The following is a 14,307-nucleotide window of genomic DNA, read 5'->3' as shown; positions in this document are numbered from 1 at the left end:
CTAAAAAGTATGCATAATGCAATTGTGTATCATTGCTTTAAAGACCAGGAGTTCTGATGCATTTGCTTCCATTTTCTGTTATTACACAATTTATTATTCATTCTGGCCTATGCTGCTGATACCATACCTAACTATAAGGCTCTTGTCTTGTGTTTCTGCACTGACTCAAATACTGAAAGGGTTCTATGCAGCAGTGCAGCCAGCCAGTTTGCAGGAACAAGCCATCTGTCAGAAACCTCTCTGTCCCACTATACTGAGATTGGGGGTTTCAGTTTTGCTGTGGTCATCTGTACCAAACTGCCTTCAGATGGTGGTATTGTATTTTATCAGTGAGAAAGCCATGTTGAGTTATGGGGCAGCAGATATTGTCAGTTTGTAGGAAGAAGCCATCTGTCGCTATCCTTTATCCTCCACCCACTAACTGGCAACCTACCCAGTAGAGCTGCCTGGCTGCTCGAATGGTTACCATCTTGTCAGCTGCTAAACACCAAGCTCATCACTATTATGTGGCTCCGTCAGGAGGAAGATTGTAATTTCTGGAATTTACATCAAATTACTATGTTTTGGGGTATCTGTTTACTGTAATGGATGTGATGAATGTGGCTGAAAAGAGATAAATGCAATTTTGTCAAAGCTATAAACCTGTGATTATGGCATTACCTGTGTTTGTGTGTATAAACCAAATATTCAGGTAAAGTATTATGAGCATGGGAGACTAGCAGATGTTCCATTTAAATATTTACCAAAACGTGTTACTTGATAATTATAACAATTATATGTGATTATAATGTAAATTGAAGCTCTAGCTAAAATGATATATTTCCATGATATTTTTAATGATGGCACATCTCTACATCGTCAGAATAAGATAGTATTGACTACAGGTTTTTATACGGGAGAGTGATTACTCATTGCCCAAATGTGATGTAAAGTGAGAGCCATTCTGCAGAGCATTTCCTCACAGCCTCTCTCTACACAAATCTCCAGGTGTTGCAGTTATGTTAATGGCAAAAAAAGCACCAATCCAGAGTGCCTTAGCAGTTGGAGCAGCTGCTGACTGGCACAGACTCACTGTTATTCCAGTGTACACCTTATCAACTACTTCAATCTAGTTATCAAGAAGAACTGGGGTAAAAGCCCCCGGAAGACTGGGTATCGACTGCGTGCAGACATGTGTAGCTCTGCTGTATCAAGCAGGGAACTTCAAGCGCCACTAATTGTTCCAGTGGGAAGCGTCTACCCCACAGAGTCTTCCAGTGGAATAGCGGGTTATTTTCAGCCCAGTGTAACATTACAGTATGCTAAATATTCACAGAGTAATCACAATCAGTAATACTCACAGTTAATCTGGAACAGATATCAGTAGCAAGCATTAAACTTTCAGCACGCAACTGGGTTTTTTTTTTGTGACCAACCAAGATGCATTTGGAGAAAATGTTAGTTAGTATTGGGGTGTTTATGAGCTTGTGGTCAAATCTTTCAGTCTGAAACTATAGCCTGCCCGTTTCTGAAGGTAGCGGGAAAACTGAAACTTCTTTGTATTGAACACTGACCTTAAAATGCATGCCACGCTGTTGTGCTGTCTTAGTGTGTTGGTCTTATTTCTGACCTGCAAGCATCCACACACACGCACGCACACGCACACGCACACACACACACACACACACACACACACACACACACACACACAAGTACTTGAAAAAGAAGTCCTCTCAGACACCAATAACTCATTGTCTGGATCGGGGTGTTAAAATAGTAATTTATTTCTGTTCCAGGCCAATAGCAGAAAAGGACACTCTCGCCATAGCTAATAATACTAATGAAGCATATGACGAACAATGCACAACTGGCCTTCAATTTGGACATGATTGGATACTGTAAACAAGTTCCCTGCTGTAGTATTTTAGTCTGTCTGGTAATTAATTGATTTTGTTGCTTCTTTAAAGCAGCTCACTTTTAAGTCACTTTTTGTTCACAGCAAAGTTCACGTTCCTTATGGGTTGTGAGGTCAATGGCTCTGGGCTCTTCCATTCTGCAATCATCTCCACTGGAACTTCTGAGCACAGCTCATGACCTTTAGTGAAAATAATTGGTCCTGTACCCTTTGTGACTGGTGTATTTATTGTTGTTTTTGATGACGTTTGCTGCCGAATTAACACAGAAGCCATTTTAATAGGTCTACAAACTTAGCCTTTGCACCTCAAGATGATGCAGATAGGATATTTTTCCAAGATTAGCGTTAATTGGCAGAGAGTCCGTGTGAGTTTATTCGCTCTATGTTTCTGTCCTACTTGGCCTTTCATGTGAAGAGAACAAAATGCGTATTGACCAAGTCTGGATGATTGAAGTAATCTGAATGTGTTTAAAATGTGTTCTTTCTGTCCCCTGCAGGACAGCCCATTCAAAAGCCAAAGGAGATGCAGCAGATCAGGCCTCTCATGCCTCCAATAGCGAGTCCAGCATCGCCAGATTGGTGGCCAGAGAACTCTCCCCGTCCTTCTACCAGCCAGGTCAGCGGACTTCAATGTCTCATCTGTTGTATACAGCATGGTGGTTGATAGGATTGGAAGACAAAAGTGTTGCTAAAATTGTACGCATTCATGATGCTGATCTACAATCATGGTGTGAGCTCTGAGAGAGCTTTACAGGCCATGAAAGCACACTTGACATAGTTGCAATTGTTATATCAGGCTTTATAATTGTAAGAATAAAAAAAGCACCCACTGTAATTATAATACTGATCCTGCCATCAGTGTGGTATCCTCGTAGAGCAAAACATTTGTGCCATAAAAAGCAACGGCAAAGACAGCCTTTCACCAAATATATATTGAGTGTGTTCTTTTAGCCTTTAGATAATCAGCGAAGGTTTCATTACAAGGGCAGTCACCTCTGAGTGGCTAAAAAAGGAGCATCTTATTGAGTCAAAGGGATCATATCAGTTTCCTTGCAAGAGTTGCAATTTAGCATGGACCTGCAAAGACGCACATGCATGCACACAAGCATGCACACAAAAATACACGCATACTGTTGGTGCATTCACAAATCCAGACACATACATTTCTGTCAGTACTTCAGTACTAACATCCTGTTGAAATATTTTGAAACCTAGGCAGTTGGATAAGAAAGATATGCAGTTACCACAGGCGAAAATAGTACATTAAAGACAACAGAATGTAGTAACGTGTAGGTACAATCAGTTGTCATTCACTGGTTGTTGGGCACAACTTGTGAACACACACTCACGCAGGCGTGCACACCCACAGAAAAAGCCCCAGACCCTTGTGTGAGCCCCTAGCATTTTTTCTTACTTTTTCCCCTCAGCAGAGAGCTTGGGAGATTTGACCAGACGCTGATAAAGAGTAGCCAGGCCTGAGAGGCTGCCTGAGATGTCTGAGTCTAATGCTACAAATGGACAAGGCCACAGGGTGAATGAGCCCTGCATTGCATTCCTCCACAAAAGATAGACAAGGATGCACAATGCCAAAGTAACTTCTCCGGTTCATTCTCATGAGGAAAAACACGAGATCTCGGGTTAACGATTTACTACAGCGTTCCTACTGGAAAAAAGAAAAAGAAAACCCTTTTTCTAAGGTGGCATTAAAGTAAGCATTTCATCTTCATTCCTCTTGTCACTGTTTATCTCGAACTCAGTCTGCATGCCGTCGATAATTAGAGTCAGAGTTGGCCCGATTTAGTGGCCAGATAAGTTGGTGTGTACAATTTGATTAAATGGATTACTCGCACATTAATCTCAGCACATTAATTTAAACGCAACAGCAAATAATCGAAGTAGTATTGACAAAAATTTAGTGTTAAGTGAGATTTGCACCGATATGAAGCTGGGGATGTCAGCAATAGGAAAAAGCCTAACAGAAATCGTCATTTCAAACCAATCAATGCTTCATATTGGAAACAAGAAAAAAGTCTTTCTGCACAAGGGCTTCCAGGGAGGAGACATTCCTGGAGTATCAAGAGGACAGATGGCATTACAGACTGAGTGACTCCTGTAAACAAGCATAGACCGCCTCAAATCCACCACTGTGTCATTTTTCCTAATTACCTCTAAAATATCTTCAATAATGGTTTCCTATTACTGAAGTTACAAGAAATGAGTCTCTTCGGTGGAGGGGAAAGGAGTAGTTATAAACTCTATCACTAAAATGGCCCCCCTCTAATAATTTCCCCATGCTGAAGTCATAGAAAGTAAATGTAGTGTAGAGAGAGAGGGGGGGGGATAGTCCATAAAAAAGAAAAAGAAAATGGTACACTGATCTTGTCCTAGTAATGTGAACCTAGTAGTTCCAATTTTGTTATGAAATTAAAAAAAATGCATTTGTGGTGGACACGTATTGGGGACAGAATTCAACCCAGGAACTAAGGGTTAAGTCATGGTTGCCCTGGCAGGTTAACGCAGGGTTAAGTTATGGTTGTCCAGCCAGTTTTCTGGTTATTCTTGCCACCTCCGCTCAGTCGAGCTGTGGGTTTTGTTTGTCTCGCTGATTTACCGTGGATTAAAGAAAGTTGCCTACACGGCTAAAGTGTGAACCTACGGTCTTCTCCGTTACTTCGGCTCTACACTGGTGACCCCGACGTCGGTTTTCGGATAAGTTTTCTGAAACAACACACATTATGGCTACGAACGCCGTTGCAATTAAACTGCCGGAGTTTTGGGAGTCTTCCGCGGCTACATGGTTCGCGCAGGCTGAGGCACAGTTCGCGCTCAGAGACATAACAGCAGACGAGACCAGGTACTACTACGTAGTGGCAGCGCTGGGGTGCGCTACGGCTTCCAGGATAAGCGGTTTCATAACCAACCCACCGGCCGATGGTAAATACGCCGCACTTAAACATCTCCTCCTTGAAACTTTTGAACTGTCAGCAACGGAGAGAGCACGTCGCCTCTTCGCAATTCAGGGCTTGGGAGATGGCAAACCATCGGAGCTAATGAGCAGGATGTTAAACCTACTGGGTCAAGAAAAGCCATGTTTCCTGTTTATGGAGCTGTTTCTGCGCAACATGCCGCCCCACGTCCAGACTGCGCTCGCTAACTCCACCATCACTGATCCCCGTGAGCTGGCAAAGGAGGCTGACCGATTCTTCGTCGCTACACAACGGTCCTCCCATGCCGCGGTGCTGGCTCCTACCTTCGCTGGCCCCCCGCCGACATCGCGGGCGTGGCCCGACGATGGCGCCACAGCATCAGACCGCTACAAGCCCTCTGGACTCTGTATGTACCACGCTCGATTTGGTGCGAAAGCTAAACGGTGCCGTTCCCCCTGCAACTACAGGCCGACGGGAAACGAGAGGGCCAACACTCAGTAGTGGCCATGAGTGTTGGCGATACGAGCAGGCTACTCTTCATCCTCGACACCATCTCCGGTCGGCGATTTCTTTGTGACACGGGCGCACAGAGAAGCGTGCTCCCTGCTACTGACGTCGACATCATGGGCGGGGAGCGGGGCCCCCAGTTGGCTACGGCTGACGGCAGCCCTATCCACACCTACGGCGTGCGGTCTGTAGAACTGTGTTTTGGTGGACAACGTTTCACGTGGGAGTTCGTCATGGCCAATGTAACGCTTCCCCTCCTCGGAGCTGATTTTTTGTGCGCTTACGGTTTGCTAGTGGACATTCAGAACAGCCGTCTGGTCGATGCCTTAACCTTCTCCTCCTTCGCATGTACGCGGAGGGAAGCGGCCTATGCAGGTCTAGCCAACTCTCTCTCAGAGGCAGACAAGTTCACCCGCCTCCTCGCTGAGTTCCCTGACCTCACCCAGCCTACCTTCTCTGCACCCACCGCTAAGCATGGGGTGGAGCATCACATTGCTACGAAGGGGCCCCCGGTCTACGCCAGAGCCAGGCGTCTCGACCCCGCCAAACTCGCCATTGCCAAGTCTGAGTTCGAGCACCTGGAACGCATGGGGATCATCCGCCGCTCTGACAGCCCGTGGGCGTCCCCACTCCACATCGTCGCTAAGCCTGATGGAGGTTGGCGCCCATGCGGGGACTACCGCCGACTAAATGACGCCACCACGCCTGACCGCTATCCTGTCCCGCATATCCAGGACTTTTCTGCAAACCTGTCTGGCAAATGCGTCTTCTCAAAAGTCGACCTGGTCCGTGGTTATCATCAAGTTCCCGTGCACCCCTCAGACATCCCCAAGACAGCGGTGACAACCCCATTCGGCCTATTTGAATTCCTACGAATGCCATTTGGACTCAAAAACGCGGCCCAGTCCTTTCAGCGGCTGATGGATTCAGTGCTCCGTGGCCTTGATTTCATCTTCGTCTATTTGGACGACATACTCATCGCCAGCGCCTCCGAGGAAGAACACCTGTCCCATCTTCATGCCCTCTTCACACGCCTCAGCCAGCATGGGCTGATCGTCAACCCGGCGAAGTGCCGGTTCGGGCTGACAGCCATTGATTTCCTCGGGCACCGCATCACTGGGGACGGGGCAGTCCCCCTGCCCTCAAAGGTGGAAGCGGTGGCGGCCTTTCCGCGCCCCCAAACAGCTCGTGCGCTCAGGGAGTTCATCGGGATGGTGACATTCTACCACCGCTTCATTCCTCGAGCCGCCTTTATCATCCGGCCACTGTACGAGGCGCTGAAAGGCATGTCCCCCAACCAGGCGGTCGACTGGACAGCAGAGCGGGACCGTGCGTTCACCGAGACTAAAGCTGCGCTCTCCCAGGCTACCCTGCTAGCGCATCCTTCACCTACAGCGCCTATTTCCATAACCACGGATGCATCGGACTATGCTGTTGGTGCGGTTCACGAACAGTGGGTGGGGGGGGCTTGGCAGCCTTTGGCCTTTTTCAGTCGCCAGCTTACACCCCGAGAGCGCAAGTATAGTACTTTTGACAGGGAACTCCTCGGTCTCTGGCTCGCCGTCCGGCATTTCCGTTTCCTGCTAGAGGGCCGCGAGTTTACTGCATACGTGGACCACAAGCCCCTCACGTTTGCCATGTCCAAGACGGCCGAGCCATGGTCCGCTCGCCAGCAGCGACAACTCTCCTACATTTCGGAATTCACTACCGACATCCAGCACGTCGCTGGTAAGTCTAACCAGGTAGCTGACTGCCTGTCTAGGGCAGTGATTGGAGCGGTCCACCTAGGCCTTGACTATGCACAGATGGCTGCGGACCAGGCCACGGACCCGAGCATCCTCCGTCTCCGGGCCTCCGACACGGGGCTCCGCCTGCAGGACGTTCCTTTCAGCGACACAGGTGTCACCCTCCTGTGTGACGTCTCCACAGGACAGCCCAGGCCCATCGTCCCGCACAGCTGGAGACGCCCCGTATTTGAAGCTGTGCACGGCCTCTCTCATCCAGGCGGTAAGCCATCCGTGCGCCTGACCTCTGCTAAGTTTGTGTGGGAGGGACTTAAGAGAGACGTGAAAGCGTGGGCCGACTCGTGTGTTGCCTGTCAGCGGGCTAAGATACACCGCCACATTAAGGCGCCCCTGGAACGCTTCGCAGTGCCGGAGAGACGATTTGACCATGTCCACGTCGACCTGGTTGGTCCCCTACCCCCCTCCCATGGGTTCACCTACCTCTTCACTGTGGTGGACAGGACTACGCGCTGGCCTGAAGCTGTTCCCCTGGCATCCACGACGTCTGCTGATGTGGCCCGGGCTTTTATTGGGTCGTGGGTCTCACGTTTCGGTACGCCTTCCGACCTTTCATCTGACCGTGGGCCACAGTTTACCTCAGAGCTATGGAATGCTGTGGGTGAGGCTCTGGGCGTCAAGCTTCATCGCACTACCGCCTACCACCCTCAGGCGAACGGCCTATGTGAGCGCTTCCACCGGTCCATGAAGGCTGTGCTTCGGGCTACTCTCAAGGACTGCAACTGGGTTGACAAGCTCCCATGGGTCATGCTGGGCCTGCGGACCGCCCCGAAGGAAGACCTACAAGCCTCCTCTGCGGAGCTGGTGTACGGCACGCCGCTGCGAGTCCCAGGCGATTTCATGCCCAATGCAACGCGTCCCTGGTCAGCTGTGGACCAACGAGCCTCCTTGCTGGACGGGGTCAGAGCTTTCACACCCGTCCCTACCGCCCAACACGGCGCTCCGGTGTCCCAGGTGCCCCCAGGTCTGCAGTCAGCGGACTACGTGTTCATCCGTCACGACGCACACCGCCCCCCTCTGCAACCCCCTTATGACGGCCCCTTCCGCGTCCTGGAACGGGGAACTAAGCACCTGGTGGTGGATTTTGGGGGCACGGCCGAGCATGTTTCAGTGGACCGAGTTAAACCCGCACACCTGGACTTGACGCAGCCATTGGAGTTAGCCCAACCTCCTCGTCGCGGTCGTCCCCCGGCTCCGCCTCCTCCCCCCGTGGAGGCCCGAGCTGCCTCTTCTGCTCCTCAGGCCGACCTCCACAGGCCCGCGTCAATGCCTCCCACAGACACTCCGGCCCCTGTTATCCGGAGCCGCCGCGGACGGCCTGTCGTCCACCCTCGCCTGCCTGACTTCGATTACTAGGGCGAATTCTGGGGGGGCTCATGTGGTGGACACGTATTGGGGACAGAATTCAACCCAGGAACTAAGGGTTAAGTCATGGTTGCCCTGGCAGGTTAACGCAGGGTTAAGTTATGGTTGTCCAGCCAGTTTTCTGGTTATTCTTGCCACCTCCGCTCAGTCGAGCTGTGGGTTTTGTTTGTCTCGCTGATTTACCGTGGATTAAAGAAAGTTGCCTACACGGCTAAAGTGTGAACCTACGGTCTTCTCCGTTACTTCGGCTCTACACATTAATCCAAAAAATGCATCCTCGAGTGACCGGCTGAGGTAAGATGTGACCCCGGGCCTGTAAACATATTGTTACTCCAGGTCAATTATTTGATCCTACCAAAAAAAATTTACTTTGTCAGTCAGCATTTCCTCTATAATACACAGACCATTGTTTATTTTTTCTACCTTAATTTTGTGTTTTTACTTGACGACATATCCTATTGGGTCATGAATGACGGTTCGGTGACGTTATCAACCAGCATGGCGGCCTAAAATAACAGCTCCCTCGGAAGAAAAAAATACTTATTCTGCCCCTTGAAAGGGTCAAATACAAAATCTTTTGATAATACTTTAACCGGTAAGGGGGGCAAGAATGGGAAAAGGGGGTGGAAACGTAAAAAAAAGGACCGTTACAGAGAGTGTAAGCGAAAAAAATACGGAAAACAACTCTCCTACGCGACGGCGAAGCTAACGCTAACCCAAACGAAGCGGCAATTTTACCGGAAGTTATGGAGGAGATACGGGACTTCCGCAAAAACACAAAACCAGATTTAAACGATATTAAATCAGAGTTCGCCAATTTTAATAAAAGATAACAAAGGCAGAGACGCGAATTGAAATGGCGGAAGATCGCGTTCAAAACGTGGAACATGTGCTAAGCAAGATTATAAAAGTGATGACGCAACAAGAAAATAAACTCGACCGAGAAGGGAGGTCTCGATGGAAGAATATGAGAATATATAATGTTCCAGAAGGAGCGGAGGGGCAATTTATGGTGGAGTTTGTAGAAAATTTACTACGGGACACGCTGGATTCACCCGACTACGGAGCTTGACATCGAGAGAGCACACCGATCGTTCGCCCCGAGAACCTCCGAGGTTAGGGAAAAAAAGCCACGTTCAGTAATAATCAAATTCCTCCGCTACAACACCAAAGCAGAGATTCATCGCAAGGCATGGGGGAAGGAGGTGTTTTTTAACGTGAGACTAATATACTTCGATCAAGATTACCCCCCTCCCCCAGCGGCCCTGCAGAAGCGCAAGGGGTACTCTGGGGCAAAACGAGTGTTAAAGCAGAGAAAGATCAGCTTCCAGACTCCATACCCTGCTAAACTACGAGGGTTCTACGAGGACGGGACGCGGCTGTACCAGACAGTGGAAGAGGCGACTACAGACGATGTACAGAGGACTGCCCGTCAGCGTGATCACACCGAGAGAAAGCCCGGCTGAGCAGCTATCCCGCTCCGCCTGGGAAATCATGGGAGGATCGAGACAAGGGATGGGAGAAGAGAGAGTAAAGAATATCAGGGAGAGACTGCGAGTTTTCAGAAGACAGCCCTCACCTCCTCCAGAAGAGCTATACGTTTTGACTAATCTCAGAAAGGTTGGTAAGCTAAACAGAACCCAAAATAGACGGTGATATAATTGTTTTCATGAAATACATATTGTAATGTGGATTTTCTGTTACTCTATTTTAATTTTTTCTTTACAGCCACTCCTTTTCCCCCATCTAAATGAGAATGTATACATGGGATGAACATACAGGGAAGTCTTTTCTGTGTAATAGACGTACGACTTTTCCATTTACTTTTTTGAATGCTGCAGTGGGGGCCCTCAGCCTACAGGTAGGAGAGGCTTTCCCCCACAGCTAGACGTTTCCTGTAGTTCAGCCCAGGGTCAATTATTAGAGACCCCAGCCTTAGAATCACACCTTCTTTACTTTTTTTTTTCTTGCTTGTTCAGGGAGTAGATCAGTTCAGTTCTATTTTGCTAACCGCTGAACTGGGCTTTAAAAGAAAAAGAAGGCGCAAACGCCACCCAGCTGGAAAGAGGCAATGATCTCAGCTATACCAAAAGAAGGCAAGGATAAAATGGAATGTGGGTCATTTAGACCAATATCTGTTCTTAACGTAGATTATAGATTAGTTACCTCCATCATGGCCAAATGATTAGAAGAGTTCCTACCCTTACTGATAATGATCAGACAGGTTTTATACAGCAACACCAAACACAAGACAATATACGAAGGACACTACACATTGTGGATCAATACAAAAAAAATAAAATTAAAGCAATAGTGATAAGCGTGGACGCTGAAAAGGCATTTCATTCGGTTCACTGGAATTTTCTTTACAGAGTTCTACACAGATTTGGTTTACATGACACAATTATTAAAACTATACAGGCGCTATATGACAATCCCACTGCTAGGATTAAAATTAATGGATATTTATCAAATAATTTTACCCTAGAAAGGGGCTCGAGACAGGGTTGCGTATGGTCACCGCTACTCTTCGTATTATATTTGGAACCACTAGCTCAGTACATCAGACAAAATTAAGCTATCAGGGGAATTACTATTAAAGGGACAGAGCATAAATTGGCCTGTTATGCAGATGACATTTTGATCTATCTAGGGCAACCAACATACTCTTAAATACCTAAATTGATGCAGTCCTTTGAACAATATGGTCAATTATCAGGATACAAGATCAACATAGTAGATAAAACCCAATTACTTTCATATAACTTTAGCCCACCAGGAGAAATGGAAAGTAAATACCCCTTGACATGGCAAACAGTCTTTCAAATATTTGGCCATCAACATGCCAAAAGATTTGGCAAAACTATCAGAATGTAATAATTTGCCTATAATTAAAAAAATTAAGGAAGACATAAGATGGAACCTAATTCCCATCCTTAGTCTCAGCTCAAGGATTGAATCCATCAAAATTAATATATATTGCCCAGATTATTATATCTCTTTCAGACCCTACCAATAGAAATTAACCAAAATCAGTTCAATGAATGGGACAAAATGTTATCAAGGTATATATAGCAAGGTAAAAGACCAAGGGTTTGTCTCAAAACTTTGCAGTTAGCCAAAGAAAAGGGGGGATGGGGCCTACCTTCTATTTGAGATTATTATTTTGCAGCACAGATGAGCTATGATATGCTGGTGCAACCCATCATGTGATGCTCAATGGAAAAAACATTAAAGAGAGGATACCTTCCATCCCCATACGGGCAATCTTGGCTGATAACAATGTACAAAGTTACATAAATACTATGGATAAAGTTGCATAAATACCATGGACAAAGTTCCATAAATACCATGGATGAAATGCACTCTTAAAATGTGGAAAACTATTGTAAATATATATATATATAAACCAGAGGGAGATATTGTAATTCTTAAATGGTGCACATATGACTCAGGTTTTACATCGAATAAACTAGATATCAGATTTAAGGACTGGACCACTAAAAGAATAACAGTTCTATGCAATATAATGAAAGAAGGAGCACTGTTCAGTTTTGAAATGCTTAAAGACAAACACTTATTAGAAAAACAAGACTTCTGTCGGTATCTTCCGATGCAACATTATGTTAATACGAAGATGAAAAATGTAACCGAGGCAAGTACATGTCTGATAGAACTGTTTAGAAATGCATAAAGCTCAGATACTGATTATAGAATCATTTCATGCATGTATAAGGGTCTGTTAAATCTTAAACACATTTGACTTTATACATTAAAACAAAATTGGAGAAGTAAGGAGGGACAATTATATCTGAGGAAGAATGGACAATATGGAGGTATCAATGGAAGTGTACTAGTTCACAGAAATGGAGAGAGTTTGGTTGGAAAAACCTGATAAGATATTTTATCGTACCCTCTCAGAAATCCCATTATGATAGTAACCTCCCTGTTTGCTGGAGAAACTGTGGCAATCAAAATGCAAACCACTACCATATTTCAGGGATTGCCCCGTTATCAAAGACTATTGGAGAGTGATACACAATGCCCTACAACACATCTTTAAATGTGAAATTTCCCTAGAAAGTAAGACCATATATTTTGGGTATATACCTCAAGAATGGTTGAAAAAAGGTAAATATTTAATGAATATACTACTGGTGGCTGGTAAAAAAGACTCTTACCAGAAAATGGTTCTCACAGGGGAGCCCAACTTTAAACGCATGGATGGAAATTACAGTGGACATTTAGAAAATGGAGACAGCGACAGCATCTGTCAATCATAAACTGAAACAATTTGCTCTACACTGTGAAAAAAATCATTTAACTACGTAGCACCCCACAGGGCTGATTTTATTTTCATAAATCAATGATTATGGTGTAAAGAAAAGATCACTCCCTACCTGCACATAATTTTTTTCCCATTGTTTTTTTCTTCTTTTTTTTTCTATAAGTGTATAAAAAAGGGATGGGAAAAAAACATCATTATATAGAGCAAAGACATTCCTAAAAATGCTTTCCTAAATGAACCAGGAAAATAATATTCACATTTATCTAATTTGTCAGAACAGCTTGATTAAGGTGTGTTGTGGATCCTGTGTGGATGCAATGTTGTCCCAAAGCGAAACACCAAAATATGAAAGTAATCCTGGATGTGTAGCTGGTTGTACCATGATTATTCATTTATGTATGAAGACTATAAAGTTAAAAAAAATGCATCTTTGACAGGTCGCGTTTACCCAAGATCTCCAAATGAGCATTTGCTCTAGCCCTACCCTAGCTCTTAGTTTTGCTTTGTTTATGCCACAGGAACTTTTTTCGGTTTCCAAGTTTAAGTTGTAGAATGCGTCACTTGGTGATGATGGACTTTTGAAGTATTAATGTCACAAATGCTGCAGAGATGATGCTGTGCTTTTGTTAAGTTAGTGCTGTTTTAGTTCTTGTTTATATATATATATATATATATATATATATATACACATATATATATATACGTATATATATATAAAAAATTTATTGTCTTTTGTACTTGTTCATTTGTATAAATTTTCCTTAAAGAAACTCAATAAAAACTTCTTTTTTTTAAAAAAAACAATAAACACCACCAACATCACTTGATAAAAAGAGGAAACATGAATCCGACAAGACAAATTTTCAAATATTTGGTCAACATGGACTGAATTCATGATATCCAAACAGCAAGGTTTTTCCCAATTGCTCCCGGTAGTCCGATCGTATGATGTGGCTAACCAGGGACACGTCGTTATTTCACCATGTCTGAGACCTTTGCTGGATGCTGATACACGTATACATAGAAATATTTCTTTTTATTGTCGTAATTGTTTACAGCATTACCATTGTTATTGCTTTTGTGAGCACTTAATTCAATTTAACTTAGAATTATTTAGTTGTATGCTGTCTTGTGGTCGAATTTCTAGCTTTATATATCTTTTTAAAAAAACTCAGTGAGAGGACAGACTGGAATGTGTACATTACCTCTATAGTTGTATGATTATAATCCAATTCTTCAAACTATATAAATCTTGTCGTTACCAGTCAGAACGGGGGGGGGGGGGCAGAAGAAACATGTCTTTTGCATCAAGATATCAAGTTTTTCATGCTCACAGGAGGTGGAGGGGGCTTAAGAGTGTGACTTATGGGGGCATCAGGGTAGCGTAGCGGTCTATTCCGTTGCCTACCAACACGGGGATCGCTGGCTCGAATCCCCGTGTTACCTCCAGCTTGGTTAGGCATCCCTACAGACACAATTGGCCGTGTCTGCGGGTGGAGAGCCGGATGTGGGTATGTGTCCTGG

The 14,307-nt window shown here is 45.3% G+C and overlaps 1 protein-coding gene across 2 annotated transcripts in view; it reads left to right on the top strand.

Annotated features, from left to right (window-relative positions):
* jph2 (junctophilin 2) overlaps positions 1 to 14,307 on the top strand; it is a 28,550-nt gene that overhangs the window by 9,295 nt on the left and 4,948 nt on the right. For both annotated transcript variants that reach the window (XM_056272833.1, XM_056272832.1), the window contains exon 3: positions 2,392 to 2,510. In XM_056272833.1, coding sequence (XP_056128808.1) covers positions 2,392 to 2,510 — 119 coding nt within the window. The remainder of the gene's footprint in view (positions 1 to 2,391; positions 2,511 to 14,307) is intronic.

This window comes from Lampris incognitus, chromosome 2, assembly GCF_029633865.1.
Source record: "Lampris incognitus isolate fLamInc1 chromosome 2, fLamInc1.hap2, whole genome shotgun sequence".
Taxonomy (NCBI): Eukaryota; Metazoa; Chordata; class Actinopteri; order Lampriformes; family Lampridae; genus Lampris; species Lampris incognitus.
Note: the sequence above shows the minus strand (reverse complement) of the source record. Positions and strands in the feature narration are given on the sequence as shown.